The sequence below is a fragment of the Tubulanus polymorphus genome, chromosome 4, assembly GCF_964204645.1.
Source record: "Tubulanus polymorphus chromosome 4, tnTubPoly1.2, whole genome shotgun sequence".
Lineage (NCBI taxonomy): Eukaryota > Metazoa > Nemertea > Palaeonemertea > Tubulaniformes > Tubulanidae > Tubulanus > Tubulanus polymorphus.
The window spans coordinates 25,614,675-25,634,116 of NC_134028.1; the positions used below are offsets into that span (position 1 = coordinate 25,614,675).

At 37.1% G+C, this 19,442-nt stretch overlaps 4 protein-coding genes across 6 annotated transcripts; 3 read left to right on the forward strand and 1 right to left on the reverse strand.

Moving 5' to 3' along the window:
- Positions 1-437: 437 nt before the first annotated feature.
- On the reverse strand, positions 438-3,283 carry LOC141903744 (small ribosomal subunit protein uS8A). Its single transcript, XM_074792019.1, has 5 exons — positions 3,248-3,283; positions 2,650-2,790; positions 1,980-2,059; positions 1,056-1,141; positions 438-579 (listed from the first exon to the last, which is right to left on the reverse strand). The coding sequence occupies exons 2-5, from the start codon at positions 2,780-2,782 to the stop codon at positions 486-488; spliced, it is 393 nt and encodes a 130-aa protein (XP_074648120.1). The 5' UTR covers positions 2,783-2,790; positions 3,248-3,283; the 3' UTR covers positions 438-485.
- Positions 3,284-3,369: 86 nt separating this feature from the next.
- Positions 3,370-12,158, forward strand: LOC141903632 (uncharacterized). Of its 3 annotated transcripts, none has more exons than XM_074791834.1 (23): positions 3,370-3,481; positions 3,635-3,740; positions 4,646-4,795; positions 4,879-5,028; positions 5,436-5,973; positions 6,058-6,192; positions 6,268-6,332; positions 6,468-6,600; positions 6,706-6,752; positions 6,838-6,978; positions 7,065-7,218; positions 7,303-7,405; positions 7,499-7,560; positions 7,689-7,715; positions 8,472-8,611; positions 8,878-9,123; positions 9,427-9,615; positions 10,050-10,226; positions 10,367-10,485; positions 10,569-10,620; positions 10,721-10,807; positions 11,128-11,225; positions 11,341-12,158. In XM_074791834.1, exons 2-23 carry the CDS (start codon positions 3,636-3,638, stop codon positions 11,456-11,458), a joined length of 3,036 nt encoding a protein of 1,011 aa, XP_074647935.1. In that variant the 5' UTR covers positions 3,370-3,481; position 3,635; the 3' UTR covers positions 11,459-12,158. The 3 variants fall into 3 exon arrangements, with proteins under 3 accessions (XP_074647935.1, XP_074647937.1, XP_074647936.1); XM_074791836.1 differs by having other exon boundaries at positions 11,128-11,212; XM_074791835.1 differs by lacking the exon at positions 7,689-7,715.
- A 654-nt stretch (positions 12,159-12,812) lies between these two features.
- LOC141904269 (uncharacterized) lies at positions 12,813-13,780 on the forward strand. The gene is made up of 2 exons (XM_074792843.1): positions 12,813-12,915; positions 13,201-13,780. Exon 2 carries the CDS (start codon positions 13,206-13,208, stop codon positions 13,680-13,682), a length of 477 nt encoding a protein of 158 aa, XP_074648944.1. The 5' UTR covers positions 12,813-12,915; positions 13,201-13,205; the 3' UTR covers positions 13,683-13,780.
- A 1,352-nt stretch (positions 13,781-15,132) lies between these two features.
- On the forward strand, positions 15,133-16,514 carry LOC141904155 (uncharacterized). Its single transcript, XM_074792689.1, has 2 exons — positions 15,133-15,191; positions 15,797-16,514. Exon 2 carries the CDS (start codon positions 15,805-15,807, stop codon positions 16,294-16,296), a length of 492 nt encoding a protein of 163 aa, XP_074648790.1. The 5' UTR covers positions 15,133-15,191; positions 15,797-15,804; the 3' UTR covers positions 16,297-16,514.
- Positions 16,515-19,442: the final 2,928 nt, after the last annotated feature.

Genomic DNA, 19,442 nt, shown 5'->3' on the forward strand with positions numbered 1-19,442 from the left:
GGTCTGTCTCTTTGATCCAGCGCTAGGAGGCAGCACGTGACGGTCCAAATTAAAATTATTCGGGGACCTCTAATGTCCAGTTAATCCACTTCATTATTAGGAATTTCAAGGGGCGCCAGAATATATTTTCGTTATCATCAAAAATACATCGTTAAATCGTCGATGAAATTATCAACATTTTTCCATTCGGGACGAGACAGTAAAAATGAGATTCCATGGGTAAAAATGAGAACTACTCCTGCAGCCGCACAACCAGATGTCCTCGGATTTTTGATGATTAAGACTTCATGAGCGCATTCGCCATTCGGTACTTTATCTCGCTAACTGAAGTCGACTATCATCAATATCATTAAGACACATGAAAGATCAAAGGACCAAACCGACAACAATATGAGAACTACAGGACGACAATAATATCATTGAACAACCAATAAAAATGGCTTTGTATAAATTTATTTTTTCTCTTATTTTATTGTTCCATATTTTTAGAAGAAGAACCCTAATATTTTTCCACCAAGATGTTTTCTCCTGGCTTCTTCGTGATCCATTATACCTCCTGACGTTGTCAACACTATATACCTACAAATACACAACGTTTAATCAATTACACATTTCTGATTGAATTCAGATTGAGTTTGTAGCAGTTTGTCAGAGGCTTAAGTGAGCAATTTTTTCCGAATTCAAAGACAACACAAGCTACCAGCAACTTTCTAAATCAATGATTAAGCCATGAAATAAGAAAATTCACTCAAATGAGGCAATAAAATTCAAAATATATTTTGAAAGAACCGCCATTTCAAATTTGGAATTTTAAGTTTCCAAACCTATCAAAATACAGTGGAACCACTAAATAACGAACTTCTGGGGGCTAGAAAACAGGAATAACAGTAAAAGTCTGTTTTATAGACAGTGGCATTAAAAAGGATGTACATCAGACTTTGACTACCTATAATCAGCTCTTTTTTTTCGGAAAAGTTAAGCCGCGATTATCAGGATGAGTTATATCCTAAACAATTTTTCCGAAAGGTGACGAACCCTCAGAGAGTGATACTAACCCGAACTGCCTCGATGGTAATAAGTTACTGGTCCAGTTTTCCATGTCTCTCAGAGCCACATCAAACCTAGGACTGATGACACCACACTGAAAAACATTCATTACATCATTGTCAGATTCATTAATGATAAAAAATAGAGCTCGATTTTGGCATCCGCGCTAACCAGGGTTTGATTGATTGCCTGCCGTCGAAGATCACGCCGACACAAACCCCGGCCGCACTCCCTTATCCGTCTGTTACACGGCCAAAGAAATCTTGGGCCAATCAGATGTGTTGTCATGCTAGAGCGAACCTGCCGAATGCATCTGATTGGCTTTAAGTATATAGAGTGGCGGCCACTTTAAGCGGCAACCTGTCCGCCCAAGAAATGTTGAGCGGTGTAATAGACCAATTGAGGAATGCGGCCAGGGATTGCGTTGGCATGTCAACCAAACCCTGGGAGGTAATGTAATGTATTATATGTTTGCAAACTAATAACTGAAATGACAGGATACGAAAATTTTCTGATTTCACTATAGTAGATAATTAGGCTAAACAAAAATGATACCTTGTTTCTCCGCAGCGGCCGGGTCATTTTTGTAAAATATGATAAAATTTATAAACAGTTCATTTCTATAGCGGCCGGGTCTGTTATGGTAAAATTGATCACGATTTTAAAAAAGTAATGTATAGGGTAGATAGGCGGCCGGCCGGGTCAACATTTAAGCTCAGCAGAGCGGAAAAACAAGGTATCAATTTTTTTTAGCCTAAGTCCCAAATTTTTTTTCAAATAAAAAACTTTAATTAGATACGAAACTTTGTAATACAAGATACTGATAATGGAGCAGCTTTTATTGTGAGTTAATGCTCAGTATAAAATTAAGCCTGGAGAAATATTCAATGACGTATCATTTTTTCGCGCTACCGGTTGTGGCGAAAACTTACTTTGTTTAAACGGCCGGTCAGATTGACGACAATCTTTCCTGCTCTGTGGTCATCAATGATTTCAAATTCACCGATGTAACCTTAAAAACAAGAAAACATCAGCAATTCTAAGTATATTATCACTGAGAGCAACAAAATCGTGAACAATTACTGAACAGATAAAGCTGCACATTTATGCAAACAAAATGTTATTGAATATGTGGTGCATAAACAAGTTCAAACCCTAACCATTTCAATACCCTCAAGTGCTGGAGATAATTTGAACAATTTCGAAATTCCACCCCCGTGTATTATATAACAGGAATACGGCTATAGTTCATCTATTTGACTGTGGTGCGGTGAACTTCAGTCCATCGCACATTTATACACTGCGGTGCCGTGTAGATACACAGGTAGGGTTTAAAGGCCTGAGCATATTTTGGTCAAATTCGTTTTCACAGTTTTGGATATACATTTCCATCCTTGTCAACATGCATTACTCGAGGAGCCTCTTGGAACTAGTTAAGTCTTTGATGTTATGCTGCTTGCCCGACATCCCTCTGATTTTCATTCATCATAGCTAACATGACACTAGCTCCGCGGAAGGCCGATCCGATGTTTGAAAATCGTGCAATAATTGAAACCTTGCGATACAGAAATTATTGGAATCCTATTTTGAAAAATTGCTTACCATGTTTCATCATGACTGTCAAGAACTTGACTATAACTTTAGAGCACGGTCTGATGAGCACTTGTCTTTTGCCTCGTTTTTCAGCATTGCCAATCGATTTCAGAGCATCGGCTAATACATTCATGCGAACCATTTTGGCGACTGAAATAATAAGAGCAAACAAATAGAAATAGGATTAAGAAGTGTGCTGTGTTGTGTAAAAATGGTAGCCAGCAATTCTCTTATCTCACTAGCCCTAGTGATCAGCCTTGTGGGTACAAATTGAGAATAAACCACCCAGAAACAATCGAACTGGACCCAAATGAAATGATTTAAAGGAATGATTTACTGGCATATTCGTTAAGATGTAGGAGTAAATCTAGAGGCCGGTAAAGCTAAATACACGAGTAAATGCATTTGCGGAAGTACACATCGTATGGAAGGAGAGCGGAAATAAAACGGTTATATTTACTCCGAAATCGGGGTTAATGGCACTTTTAACGGCTCAATCTGTAGCTTAGAAACTTATTTTTTGGAAAATTTATTCAGATTTAACATTAGGTCATTATAATCAGGGATGAATGACGATATTTGTGAATCGAGAAATCATTATGATTACCTTATCCAAGATGGCGGTAGAAGAGGAAGTGTTTGGGCATTCTGGGTAAATGAATTGCGGGTTTCCCAGGGTAGGGATTCCTCGGGATTTCCTCAGCAAGGTACTCGGGGAATACCACGTCAGGTGCACGGTATCCGATGTAAACAGTAACGTTGACAAATGTATTAATTGAAGGGATTTCTTTATCAATTTAGCAGTTGAAATGTAATTAACCATATAGCAACCAAGTAGATTGTAAGTATCAGCGATTTGGGTAATTTAAATTCCGCTTTCAAGCTAAAATCCTTGTCAAAACGTCCGAAAACTTCAGTTTTGCGATCTTTCACAATAAATTCAAATCAATTTATTTATTTTGACAATTCCTAATCTGTGATTTAATTTTTCCAGAATGATGCCGGGCCTTTTTGAAAAGCCGTTACCAGTAACAAGTGGTAAACCAATCCATACTAAAGTCGTCAGACATCATAGATCTGATTTCCTTATGCGAGAACAGGTAGGCTAGGCTAGAAATAATAGTAGTTAGTTACCTAATCGTTGGTGGTAAGCTTTTTATAATCGGATGGGCTTATACTAACCTTTTGGTTTGTGAAAATATCCGATCGTGAAACTAAACCGCAGTCAGGTTACTGACTAGAAATAATGGCAGCTTTTTCAACACCAGAGAAAATAAAAGTGTCTCAAGGGTGAGAATAGGGTCCTGGGGCCGGTTGCTCAAAAGTTGGTTTGAGTTAACCAGTGGATAGTTGATATGGTGACAATTGAAATTTCATTGTTACTATGGTATTTAACGGCCGGTTATCTTCAACCAACTTTTGAGCAACTGGCCCCTGGGGCCCAGTTTCACGAAAAGGATTAAGGCCTAAATCAATTTCAGATAAACTGAATTAATGAAGAAATAAAATCGATTTAAGGGTTTAAAACATTTTTGTGAAACTCGGCCCAGATGCGTCATAATAGGCTATCAGTGATAAAACAGTTAACGTTCCATCAGTTGTTTCAATGATCATAGCTCCAGTGCCATGGGCTAGTACTCAGGTGCTTGTGTGTGCGAACACCATTCCAATTTTCATGGTTTTATCACTGTGAATTTTCCGGAAGTAATCCGGGTCCAGTTCCACAGTTGTGAGTTAAGATTTGACTCGAGTTAACTCATTGAAAATGAACTAACTTTAACTCAGAGTTAACTCTAACTCACAACTGTGGAACTGGGTCCGGAGTATTGGTACTGTAGACACAACATATTTGTATCAACCTGGATCCAGTTCCACAGTTGTGAGTTAGAGTTAACTCTGAGTTAAAATTAGTTCATTTTCAATGTTTTAACCCAGGGTCAAATCTTAACTCACGACTGTGGAACTGGACCCTGCTGTTTATTGAGCTATTTCATTTTTCAATCAGATCCGTGAAGTGACGGAAGCTCAAGATGCACTTCAATCGGCTTTGGATGAACTGGAGAAATTTAGCCGCGATTCTGAAGAATATGCAAAACAACTGCTTATCGTGAAAGAACAGAAATATCTTGTGGACGAATTGACGATAGTTCTTCTGGTGGGTTTCATCAATAACTACTGCTGCGAAAATGATTTCTTTTCTTTGTTCATTTCAGTTTTCTAATATTTTTACGTTTTCAGGTTGTTGATAAATTGAATAACGAGTTGTTTTACGCGCGAGAAAACTTACGCAAAGTGCTGAAATCAGGGGAAAATGTTTACGGGGCGCGTAAAAGAGTCGTGTGGTTGGAGGGTCGAATGGAACAAATTGTAATCCATAAAGCAAGAAATGTAAGTATATTAATTCCCTTTTTTAAGGTCAATATGATATTTGTAATTATTAAAAAGAGTAATGAATGGTTTTGGGCATGTGTGTGTCGATTTGTGACTGCTTGCTAATGGTCACAAAATATGGGCATGTTGGTTTGGTGCGATGGTTTGTGACTGGGCTGTGTCAGTCACAAAGGAAGTGTATGTCACTTTCATCCTAGGAGAGATGGTCGCATCGCAGAAAGCAGAATATGTGCAACTTGATGCGACTGGCATTGCCAGCTGTTGCAAGAGGACGTAGGTTGACAGGTCTTTGCGATGTGACTGTCTCTGATGGTTGCAGAGAATTGATCGCAACAAGTCACTGGAAGTCGTGAGGCTTTAGTTCATATCATTGCATGTAAAAATGGTCTTTTAATCGATTACAGGAATTATTAGAAGGTAGAGTCAGTTCAGAATCATCTGCATCATTCAAAGTGGAATCAACTATTGACAGCGAGGAGGAAACTCAACTGGAGAAACATGTCATAATCGATGTTGATGAGAAACAGGTTACATCTGTTGGCAGTGATAACGGTAGTGATGATATAAGCATTGCAGACGGAACTGATGTAAAGGATGCTGAAGCTGAAGAGGAGGACAAAATTGAAGATGTTGATGAGGATAAACGTGAGGCTGGTGCTGAAGAGGACAAAGTCGAGGCTACCACTGAAGAAGATGATATAACTGAGGGTGTAGATGAGGAAGTACAGTCGAAGGCTAGCAGTAAAGATGACGAGCCAGAAATAGGAATCAGTGATGATGAAGAACAGAACAAAGAATCTGTGATCGATGAAACGTTAGTTGATGATGATAAATCAAACGCTTCAACTAACGGTGAACAAGCATTTCTTACTGAAGTTGCCGAATCTAATGACGCTAAATTGAGGTCGAGATCAGTAACTGTGAAATCACCGGATACAGAAGGTTTGTATCGCCGGATTTAATTTCAATTTCCCTTTATCCTTTGAGTTGTGAATATAATTTCATGTTGTTCTGTGCATTTTATAGATTTGGCTGATTTATACTGGAAATCTGAGCATCATCGCTATGAGTATGGCGACCATGCACAACCACTCTGTGATCTCGATCATCTCTCCTATCATCAAGTAGGATTAGCAATTCCCGGGACATTCGTTTCGAAAAGTATGTATTTAAAGGTTCTTGGAAAATGTTTCAGTAGGATTTTCAATAACTGGTTCTAAACTCATTCAATTCTAGTCGAACAACAGGACATTAATCTTCCCTGGAGACCAAGCCGAAAAGGCAGTGTACAAGACATTCATGTAAGTATTGAAGGATTTATTTGTTGGCATTCCTCAAAAAAGCCATACCAGAACTTCATCCAAATTTCCTACATTGAAAATGTAAGAGTGGTTTTCGACACTGATCTTAACTTTGTCAATTTGTTTCTTTTTTAGAAAATTGCTCTCGATAAATTGTCGATGCGAGTGCACAAAATGTATAATAGTTTGTACAGCGCTGCTATGTTATCAGTCGATCCTCATTTCATGGATAAAGCTGAACGCGGTACATTCCTTCAAAATGTTGACCGTAAGTTATTATCGTTTGCATTCTTTCTAAACTCACAAAGGGAAGACAAGATATATGCAACTCAAACAACATGAATTCACACATTACATATTTATCTTTTTTCAGTTGATAGTATGAAACCAGACAGTGCAAGTACTAGAGATGTTATACTGGTCAGTACTTCTTTCGCTTAAATTTCGATAGATTTAACCTAGTTTAAAACAGATATTGATAGGTATCATTATGATTTTCCAACAGCCCACGATAGTGCAGCCCGCTGACCGTCCAAAAACAAAAGACAGTGCCAGTCTACCGGACACAATACATCCGAAATCAGCCAGACTCGTGTATCATTCGAAACCAATCCCGCGTATTGCGAATCTGCCTCTTACGCAAGTGGTATGTGGACATTTTGCTGAAAATTTGACGAAAAAACCTTCCATTTTGTATAGATTTGTGTCAAACTACCGAATATTTCGTTTAAGAGCTGGCAGGAAACTTTTCCAAGGAAGTCGACGAGTTTTGTGAGCGATTCGCCGCGCGAACGAGCTGAACGTATCGTTGATCAGAGAAATCTGATCGACGAAACAAAGTTTTCATCCAGTCTTTTTCATGAGAAAAAAACGAAATCGCGTAAAGGTTTGTAAGGTTTTTAGAATTCACTGTTTTACATGTTAGATTTACAGGTTTCATGTGCAGAAGCATTCATTATTTTACCGTTAGGTCTTTCAACTGGTGAACGCCGTTTACAAGAGTTACTAGAAATTGAGCGACAACTTGATGAGGCACAAAAACCACCTGTTCATCAAGAGGAAACTCCTAAAAGGTTTGAAAGTTGTAACATAAACATGTTTATTCATATCTATGACTTGAGAATAAAATGAGTTTTCTAGTGTTATATTGATTGATTCGCTTTCAGGGGAAAACAACAACTAAAGAAAGTGGGCAAAATTATCAAAATTGCGTCTCAATTTTCATCAGGTATTTATTGCGATATTGGAATATACAAATATATCTCTACAGAATTTGTATCTGACTTTTCATTGAACGATATAATTTGTTGTACATATTGTATTTCATGTTCGCTTTCGTTGTGTTTAATTTCAAAGATATCAGTTTGGATAATGACGATGCGGGTGAGACTTGCTATAGTGAATTGTCCCTTGCTTTTCCCTCAGCACTTCACAAATTATATATTACATTTTGTTACCGCATGCTGAACCACCATCATTCCTGCCTGCACCTGTAACGACAATGAAATCTTTATCCTCAAACTTCTTTATTCATTCTATATCCCACTATGATAACTTAAAAACTTACTGTATCAAGAACTGCAGAGACTTGAAATCTGAGTGAATATATACACATGTCATGCAGGGTCCCTACAACTCCTTGAATCCTTGAAAACTCCTTGATTTTTGAATATATTTTTCGAGGTCCTTGAAAATCCTTTAATTTTGAGAAATATCCATGAACTCCTTGAAACTCCCTAAATTCTGGGAATGTCCTATTAAAAATTTTCAAAAGGTCCTTTTCAGAAGACAGTGTATTCTATTATTCTTCACTGTGTGACTTGTGAGTGAAAGTTGTTTCACTTTGAGATTTAAAACATTTAAACATGTAAAACCAAAACGGCACACACAACAACTGATCAAAATTTGAGAAAAACATGGATTTTGTTTTTGAATTTTCGACTTTTTTTCCTTATATATGACCGCGAAAACCTCCTTGAATTTTGAAAATTACTCCTTGAAAATTCCTTGAAAAGGCCTTGAATTCTGGATACCAGGAATTGTAGGAACCTTGTCATGAATTAGTTTTATGTGTTTCCGAACCACAACGAAATCTATATAAAAGAGTCATCCTCCGTTGTTTGTATTTATGTTAAATAGGCCAGAAGACACAATGGGGTAAATTAAAACCAAGATCGGGAGCTTTGCAGCATTCCGGACTGAAGTGGGAGAGAATCAAACATTTAGTGCACAGCGGTTTAATGTCCGAAAGACCGGATGAACGCATTGACGCTGCCATAGTCAGTATAATTCTAAAAACATTTGGCCAATCGTGTTTATTATTTCAAGATTCAATATGAACGCTCTAAATTATCTTATCACCTCTGGTTAGCTATATTACTAATTGAACTGTTTCCCAAGTCCATAGTTCAGTGTCACGCATTACGGACATGGGGGAACCGGTTTAGTAAATCGTTTCCCAGGCCCAAAGTGCAATCTTGACGAAAGTTTATTCCAATTTGACGTCAAGGGTTCATTCAAACTTATACACGCTCTCTTTATTCAGCAACTCGGTAAATTACGGTGTCCCGACACGATGGTGCTTTATCAACTCAGATCAAACCTGAAAACTGATCCCGTGCACAGAGTGCGATACGAGGCAGCGAAATCACTCGTTTTACTCGGTTCGTGGGACGAAGATGTCATGAAGTTGGTCGTCTGTCAATTGGGACAAAGAAAAAATACTGAAGAAATTAAATTAGACCTCGTCACCACAATTTATAACGGTTACAATATCCAATATATGGATAAGGTAAACTAGATGCTGTAAATGTATTTAGAGAATCCCACACTAATACAACGAGAAAGATGAAGTCCGAATCGTTCCCCAGGTTCCTTTTAAGCTGATAATATATTGATTCAACATTTTGACTACCAGGGTATAACCTTATAAACAACCTGATGATGACTATCTTCTGGAATATTGAAGTTATATTAGTATGGGATTGTCACAACACGGACATAGTGTTTCACCAACGGTTATACTGTAACTGTATATTCAGTGAAGTTGCAGGATTTCTTGTTCTGAATCAATTATGCATAATTTCCTTTCTAGAAAATCAAACATTTCGATATTTTGCTGAAAATACTCAATCATTTTACGAAGAGCCCGGGCCCTGATAATAAACTGGCGTTAGAATCGGCGATATGTCTCGGTAAATTGTGCGTGGCTGACGTCGATGCGAAGAAACGACTGTATGACACCGTCCTCAGTAGTTCGGCTGATACTCACACGAAAGCCAATGTAAGACATGTTCTATGAAAATACGCGATTGTAAAGAAAATAATCACTGCTCATCGATAACGTAAACCACAATACAAATGGAAAAACGAGTCCGAAATAATTTCATTAGCTACAGTTTAAGTCAGCTTAACCTAAAGCTAAAGGTAATCGTTCGGATTAGTTCTTTTTGTATTAACTTAGATTTGGTTTAACTGTATAATGGTTTCAACACAGACTCAGAGTGTTCATCTAGATTATAACAGTTCATTCAAGCTGTTTTTACACCAAGTTTCGAACTTCGTTGACTTTCTACATTTGGGTCAAGATTGTTTTTCATTTGTTTGTTGTGTTTGGTTTTTCCCACTGTAGACGCTATTAACTATTGCAATTCAAAATCATAAGATTCGAATCAAATTTTTTCTGTTATAAACGACGATCTCGTTTAATTTTCGAAGGCATTGGATGTACTTGTGCGACAAATGAACTGTCATGAACCGGGTATCGTAAACGCCGTACTGGATCAACTGTGCTCGTCGCCTGTGTGGAAATATCGTCACAACGCTGCCAAACTAATCATTACCCTCGGTTCAAGATACGTACTTCAAGAAAACCCTTCTCTCACCTTCGACGAGGTTCGTGGCGCCACTTGTAATTTTCCGTCGGTTTTCAAGTATAAGCAAAGAACGAACGACACACGTTGCTCTCAGTACAAAAAGTACAGAAACATCGATTGATAATATAATGATAATAAATGATTGTATCTGTTGATTAGGTATTTGAACGATTAGAGTGGCGTTTATGGGATGATCTTAATAAACTCGTTCGATTAGAAGTGGCCAAGGCTATCACCGCACTTGGAATGTTTAATAAAGCTTGCGAACGAGCTGAAAAGTAAGTTGTATGAACCAATTTTAATTTTGTTGTTTGGTTACTGATCGGTATTGTTAACATCTCTGGAAACTTTATTATAACAGGAACCTCGAAGATGCGGATGATGATAAAAGAGCACAAGCTGTTATATCTATTGTAAGCTCAGTATTTCAAATAGATAGATTATATATTTTCTACTAATGCAGTATATTGCTATAATATGAGGAATATATGTATGAGGGGTATCTGATTTCAGGGCACTTTAGGTATTAAAAGAGAACGCGTGGTTCGACTGCTTCTAGAAATGTTAGAACTTGATTCAAGCGAATACGTGCGATTGCAGGTACAGTAAATATACAGGGGCAGATCTATGGTCTGACTCGAATAGCGTTGCGCACCCCCAAAAATAGGGCGTACCGTAAAGCTAAAAGAGCACCCGAAAAAAACTCATCGGAAAACTAATTTTTTGGAAATAAAGAGAACACTAGTAGCGAAAACCCGTACTTTTGATACAAACAAGTTAAATTTCAAAGCACTCTTTGTCTCAACGTTTGATAACTCATTCTTGTCCCTTTATTTTCGGTTCTTACGTCGGTTCACTTGTCTTAGATGCATGATTAATCACCATCAACTTTTTACGTATTGACATTTCTATCCTAACAGATTGTACGAACGTTTGGAATGTTACAGCTGTACGATAAACGAGTTTTACGCAGTTTGAAAGATCGGGATCGCGGTGCTGACAATGGTAAAATATCCAGGTACATAAATTCAATGAATTTCCTGAAGGTCACGGTACTATTCGAAGGAGATTTTGGTTTCCCATTTTGTGTAGAAACAACGAACGATCATTCTTTCTTTGTTTTTCCATTTCAGAGAAGCTAAAAAATCGTTGAAAGCCATACTCCATCCCAACGGCGAAACGACAAAAACAACTGCCGTGCCAAAGATCAAAGTTTCTGCGCCTCCTGCTAAACTAACAGGAGAAATATAATAAACACGTCTGACAAATATAATTCTATTAAGATCATGTTATAATTGCGTATGGATTCTTCCAAAATTGTGTAAAATAATTGTGTCGCTTTTATGAGTTTGTACTAATATCGATGTATGTACGTAATGTCTTCAGCGGATATAGTTAGTATAGTCCGTTCTAATCGACAGATTTCTATTCGACGACAGAGAAACGGTCCGTTTTAAAATTTTAGAACCGGCCAACGCCCAAAACGACTGATTTTGGTCCGTTCTCAAATTTTAAAAATTAAACGTACCAATGAATTTATAACGGACTTTTCGCTTGTGTGAACATTTGATCCGTTTTCTATTTGGACGGACTAGTACGTCCTAAATAACGTAGCGTGAATGCGACCGTGACGCATCATCTGCGGCGACCAGTATGACGCGGTTCATCGAGCTCACGCGGCCAACTGAAGTTGACGGCCAGTATTACGCGGTTCATCGCGCTCTTGCGGCGAACTGAAGTTGACGGCCATTATGACGCAAGAAATAGTAACCTTGACGTACTTGAGACTTTTCTGTGTTGTATATCCGCGCGATTTATCTGTTATTTATTATAGAATATTCTATTTTCTAAGTGTATTCATACGTATTTTACGTCTGATTGTAACTCATTATTTTGGAGACTATTTTGCCCTATGAGATTTTGTGATATAAATATACATTAGTTTTACCTAGTGAACACGTTTTTATTTTTTGCTGTTTTTATTTTATGAATGAATAAATTTGAATATATAAATATTTCCATTAATCTTTTTTTTCTCGTGACGGATATCATTTATTCCACTTTATATACACATGTGAAGATACACTTTCGAGACGTCATCACGGTACGAATTGACTGCTTAGACACGATGAGAGCAGGTGCTGCAGCACGAGGACTCGTCACATATAAGCTGGGTCGAAGACAAAAGCACTAGTATCCAAACATACATTCAAAGATTGGATGGTAGAGTAGAGCTTTAGTTTTGGACCCCAGCTGCATTTGACTAGTCCATGTGGTTCAATTTCCAACAAAATTCGGTAAGTTCGACCGCCGATCGCACGATTAGTCTGTACTTCGAATTCCGATTTCAAAATGAAACCCCCTGTTTCGCTCCCGGCAGGTGCGGTGGGTTATATGCGGGACACTAAATTAAATCATATCGAGTAAAATCTACCAATCAAATAAATAACAGGGTCAATTGCTATCTTAATAAAAAATACCTATGGAATAAATTTGTATTTGAATTAGTTGCCCAATTACTCTCACTACAAAACTAAGAAGATAATAAAGTCACGCAATTATCATTATCAGGTTGACATCGTATATATATAAGTATTTATCGCATGTCTGCTTATTATGTGTGTCAGCTGTTAGGCTTCGCCAGTTATATCCACAGAGTCTATACCGTATACGCATAGCGATCCTTGTTAAAGTGAGTCATATAAGTAGTAAGTATGTTTGTGAGCATCAGTTTTACGCATTGCCATCCTATCATTTTTTACTAGATTTGAACTTGGAGTAATTTACTCAATTATCATGTCCAGATAGTTACTCTTGTTGAAATCATCACCAAGCGGAATCTCACCGCGTCGAGGTGGAGGATGGTCTTGGGGTTTTCTTTCGAGATATCACGCTGTCGCATTAGTCACTGGGTTTAAAATTGTCAATGATACTTTCGATTGTCATCGCTATTTGGCTATTTGCTGATAAATATGATGTTTACATCTTTTCAGTCAAAATGATCCAGGCTCCATATTCGTCGTTTAAGACAATGCCCGATGGGTCATCGTCACACTTTGCAACATCGTTCATTCCCGCGGGGACGGTCATCCTTAACCAAACCGGTAACACATCTCAGAAACACGGCACCGTGCACTCGATTCAAGTCACCCCGGACCTTCATGTCGATACTCTCGCTCCGTTACGGTTTACGAACCATTCCTGTAACGCGAATAGCCGCATAGTTATAGAAACCACGCCCGAAATCAGCATCAAGTTAATCGCCCTCCGTGATATCAACGAAGGGCAAGCGGTCACATACCCTTACTATACTTCCGAGTATAAGATGGTCGCTCCTTTCGATTGCCAATGCGGTCATGGAAAATGTCTGGGGAAAGTTCAAGGCTACTATTTCTTAGAAGATAAATCGATGGTTCCTGATACGTTGCTGTCTTCTTGCGTGGTTACATTACGTGACCAAGAAAGTCGGAAGTGATTCCTTGTAATAAATATCAAACGAGATTGAATGATGTGTTTAAAATGTTTACTATAGATATGAAGTAACTTCAATAAAAAAAAGATTGAAACGAAGAAAGCGTTTTTATTTTAATCGTATGTCCATCTAAATGGGTAAAGGTGAAGATAGATCTTAAAAGAGAGATTCCACAAGGAGAGGATGACATGTAATGAAGGCAACATACTGAAGCATACTCGGCGAACTTCGTAGCTAGTCGGAACTTATAATCGAACGCACTATAGTTCGGTTGTAACGCATTTCACAGTGTCGGTCATAGGTCTACCGTGTTCAATCCCGTGGTCGACTATTTCCGGACTAAATTACAAAATATTGAATGAAAAACAGTTGCAATTGTTAACTTGTTTTCTTCATGCTCGGATCCCTAGGCATAGATTCACTGAGCAATATACGTAGAGAAAATGGCCTGACCAAATCGAAGGACAGGCGGAGGTCATGTATTGATTGACCTTTGGACAAATTCGCGAGTTCGACTTTATACTGAGAAAGAAATATGGAACGTGAGATTATTGTTACACGTATATTTATTTACCTATATTCGTTTTGGACACATTTTGCGGTTTAATGTCGAGTGTATGGCAAAGATCAACACATTCGTTCTTATATTTTTCCAACATGTTTGTTCAAGAATAAAAATAATCTTCTGCCTTATTGCACTCTGTATCGAAATTATCTCCCGTCTTTGTGGTCTAATATCTTTTAAGGTTAGACAATTGATTTCTTTAAACAGCGTTGGCAAATCGCCTGACGAATCCGTGAAAGGATATATAGTCCGCAAGAGTTGCCAAAAATGCAAATGATGCAGACTTTCTGGTTCACAATAGAAACCGTCCATGAAATGAAAAGTGCAACTTTTTAATGATATGATATGATATATACCAGCAATTAAAAGGAATACAAAATTACGTTAGGAATACATGGAACATGACATGATTGATGATAGGGACCTGAACAGAGCCATAAAGGTTGTACACTAACTAGACCGTTCAGGCCCCTAGAAAAAGTTTAATGATAAGTAATAACGATAACAACTCTTTTGTCTTTTTTTAAAGATTTTAAAGATTTTATGAAAAATATTTATAGACTGAAAAAAGATTGGAAAAAGATAGCGATTTTCTACTCGTAAAACTAGTTTTACATATCGAAGCGACCTGAAGAGGAATACTTTTTGAATCTGAATGTTCGATCGTATGATTAATGTATCGACCGGTACTCCACGTGACCTTTCCAGATGGAAAAATACTAAACCCTCTACAGACGAGTGTTTCAGAACTCGATTCCAGAACTTATTGACATTTCGGCTGGGTATTCTCCGATAACGATCAGGTCATAGTGCTAAAGGCTACAGAGTAAAGGTTGACAACTGTGCGACCTCATCAACTATAAATACCGTATCGTAGCTTATAACTTTACACATTTACTGCTGAGCGATCGCCTTCGTCACCATCCAGCACGGAAAATATTTCACTGGTAGGAAATCCATTTCTTTACTTTAATTTCACATACAAATCAAATTGAATGCACAATGCGTACTGAATCAATTCAAATTAACAAACTTATTTACGACTAATTTCATTTCATCAAAAATGATTCTGAAATTCACCAAATTAATTGATAAGTCGATTAAGGAGATACATATCTATTCAGAAATAAATCAACAGTAATATTCTACTCTATACATTTTCGAAGGTTTCTTGAATTCAATTCATCGCAAATTTTAATAAAGATTCTACTTCCCTAAAATCAACTGAGTTTCCATTATTTCACTAATTAGATACAGTTCCTTTTAATCAAATTTATATGATCATACACCCCTTGAATAAACTGTATATATACGACGTATTCTGGATAAATGTTATATTATATAGACCTTCGTGGTCTGAAGCAAATAGATAAATGAATGATAAATGAATGAAATGAACAAAAAATAATATAATGATTACGTACGGATATCTCAAAGTATGATTTACTACGGAAATTGAATGTATGCATATATGCAAAACTCGAAGCTTAGATAATTCAGACTACAGACTATAATAGACTAGATATATATATGCTATCCTTTTATTTTTCAGACGTAAAAATGAACGGCGTGCTTCCAACCACCAAGCTTTCAAAGGCTGTTAAACGCGATGATGATTCGTACGGACACATTGCGACGCGTTTCATTAAAAAAGATGAGTTGATTTGCAGCGTTCCGTACAACAAGACGCAGTCGCACGCTACCAAATATTCCGTTCAGATCGGTGTAAACGAACATTTTGATTGCCCGTCGCCGCTCATGTATACCAATCACGCATGTGTCCCCAGCGCCAGAATCGATTTGAATCGAACGCCGAATAGTCTGGACCTCATGGCGACGCGCGACATACCGGTAGGCGACGAAATTACGTTTTGCTACTTGACGACCGAATACAAAATGGCGACGCCGTTTCTTTGCGGCTGCGGCCACGACGAATGCCACGGAAAGATCCAAGGTTACTACCACGCCAAAAACAAATCGCAATTACCAGACGATCATATTTCTCCGGCCGTTAAAGAATTAGCTCGAAACATAATTTGCAATGACCAATAAATGCAAACAGCATATATTGGAAATATTGGTTTAAGATTGAGCGGGTTTGAACACCCAGAATCTGTTCTAAAGGCGTGTATATATTTACATATAGTTTAACAGGACTCATTAAATCCGTACATATTTACAATGTTACTTTGTGAATAAAAACGTATCTTGTAGAGCGATAATGATAGCCTGGAAAATACATGCTGTATATATCATGATCTGAAATAAATGTATCAATATAATATCATCGCTTCGTTTTTCTGGTTTTCATCATTTTACGCAGGGGACGCACTGCAAATTTCTCATGAAATCCCAACTTGCTCGTCACATCGGAGGAGAATCACGAATAGATCTATATACATACAATATATAGCTTTTCTTACTTTTATTTTCATTTATTTGAAACTTAAACCCATGAAAAATATAAGAGAAATCCCACAATAGTTCAGCCAAAGATATAAAGTTCTTGAGTATGAGTATCAGGCGCGGATCCAGACTATCACATGCAGCATGTGCGGTAGTCGCAGTTTTTACTCAAAAGGGCACTATTCGAAAAGAGACATTATTGTTGCTCTATAAATTTAATCGAAAAAGGCCAAATTTCGCCAAAAATCTAAAAAAGGCACAAGCGAATTGAATGTGTAGGCAAATTTATGGCATGATACCAATGAATGCACTCAAACTCAAACTCACTCGCTGGGCATTAAATACTGGCCCTTTTCAAAGTTGGTGCCCTTTTTTCACTGTGCTGTAGTCACTGTATGGCCCTGGATCCGCGCCTGGGTATGTTTAGGGCAACGTTTCGGCTAAACACTATTAGCCACTATCAGACGTTCTGAGTACGGATTAATTTTACAAGATATTCATACAAGAATCAAACACAGAGACTGAATGAGCGAGTAGAAAAATTGAAAGGGATGTATTGAAATATAATAACATATGATAATAATATACATAATAACAAAAATACATAAAGATAATACTCTTTATTTTTTTTGATAATGGTGGAAATATATACGTACATAGGCCTAACAGTAATAAAATAATGAAATATACACTTTTTTACTCAAAAACTTTACATCTTTGGTGGCTGAATTATTGCGAGATTTATCTCGTATATTCATCTTGCACCGATATTTTTATCTCGATTTAATATAAAAATACATTATAGTATTTTTCCATAGATGTTTTAGGTGATTGTCTTGTTTTTTTCCTGATCGATAAATCGATTAGTCTCTGCGAAGTTTGGATCAAGATCAGTCAGAAATAAAAAGAATAATTGTCCCGGCCCATTCATAAATTTATCATGATAACCGCGCGTGGTCATAGAATTGTTAAACTACATGATCTTTCCCCCTGATCCCTATCATATTCATCAAACAGTTGATAATTCTTTTAAGTGTTCGAACACACTTGATGTAGCTTTTCGTAGAAATGAACATTAAATACGTTACAAAAACACTTCAAACGCGTCCTGAATTTAGACGACTGTCTGAAATCAACTGTTTCATTGTCTGGTCATTCGATTCTAAAATAGACTTATCAAGAGAAATTATACGTCTGACTTTTTTTCGTCGTCATCTAGATATTGATAATTTGCGAATTTTAAGCAGTTCTCTCCCGGTTAAAATATCCATAAAAATACAAATATTATCATTAGATTTCCTTTTCTTAAACTTGATAACAATTCTAGAATTTTAAAATATAAAATGTAGTTCAAGAATTTTTTTAATTTTTTTTTTTAATTTCGATATTACACTCTTCGCACTAAAACGTATTCTAAAATTGAGGAATTATTTTGAAAGGCACCGCGACTAACCTTTAAAAATCTGATTTATATGTTTCCCTTTTTAAATTTCAATGTGCATATTACACTTGACCCTGTCTGAAACACAAGACCGAAGTCCATATATTGAGACAAAGTTTATTTTCCAAATATTGTTTCACGTGAAACAGTCATGGAAAACTTATCATTAAAACTTATCTTTAAAAAGGCGATGGGTGCAGTGCTAAATATTGATATTCAAATGTACATTCGAGATGTTTTTACAACAGTGTATATCCAATATCTAAACGTGTATAAATAAGTTATATCTATTCTCCCGTATTTGCTATAGTAGATAGACGGTATATGTTCAGTCAAATTTATTTCGCGAAAAATAAGATTATAAAGTCGCACTGGTGCGTGGAAGTGCTCTTTGTAATAGTGTCTCTAACCGTCCGAACCTTAAACACTCCTTATAACCTCAAAGATTTAAAGAAAACATGTTGTTCGTCACAAGCTTGATAGAGTATTCACGTCAACAGGTCTCAAAAAGTAGTGAAGTTGAATAATGTCCGCAGAATTTCGTTCGACTTTGCCAAAGTATTGATATGCCTATAGTGTTTTGCCATTACATTAATGATAATAGCACTTGTGGCAATACATTCACGACTCGAACATCACGTCTCAGAAGTGTCTATAAATAAGATTGTTTGAATGAAGCGGAACCGATATTTCCAATTATGTACTTCGATTTAAACAAATGATTCTGTTAATTGGGCTGCCGATCACACAACTATATCTGTACTTGGATTTCCGATTTCAAAATCAAACCCCCTGTTTTGCTACCGTCGGCACCAAATCGAAACAAATCAAACGAAATCTGCCTATCAAATATGTAACAGGGTCAATCCCTATCTTAAGATTAAGACTCAAAATATCTAAGATTGAGCAACGAAATTCCCTAACAATGACGTTTCAGATAGAACGCTTCCATCCATCTTTCTACCCCAAGTTTCAAAATGAATGGGTGAAAACGGGTGGCAGCATTTTATCCGAAATGTCAGTGTAAGAACATCTCTTCAATGTTGTAGGTCTTTCTGATGTATATACGACTTTCCAAATTATATCAATAGTAATGTAATTGTATGAATTTGTTTTTTATTCTAAAGAAAATGAGAGTTCCAAATGTTGCTAGCATGTATTGTTGAAATCAAAATCACGCCGCCTCTCTGATAGGATGTCAATTACTGAAAAGAAAGAGAAATCTTTTTTCAACGATTATAGTTTTGGCGCGTGGCTTCAAATCGTTTATCGTGTGTCAGACACAACCGACTGAATTTCAATTGAATTGTGTTTAGGCAGTCACTAAGCGTTTCTAAGCACCTCGGCGGTT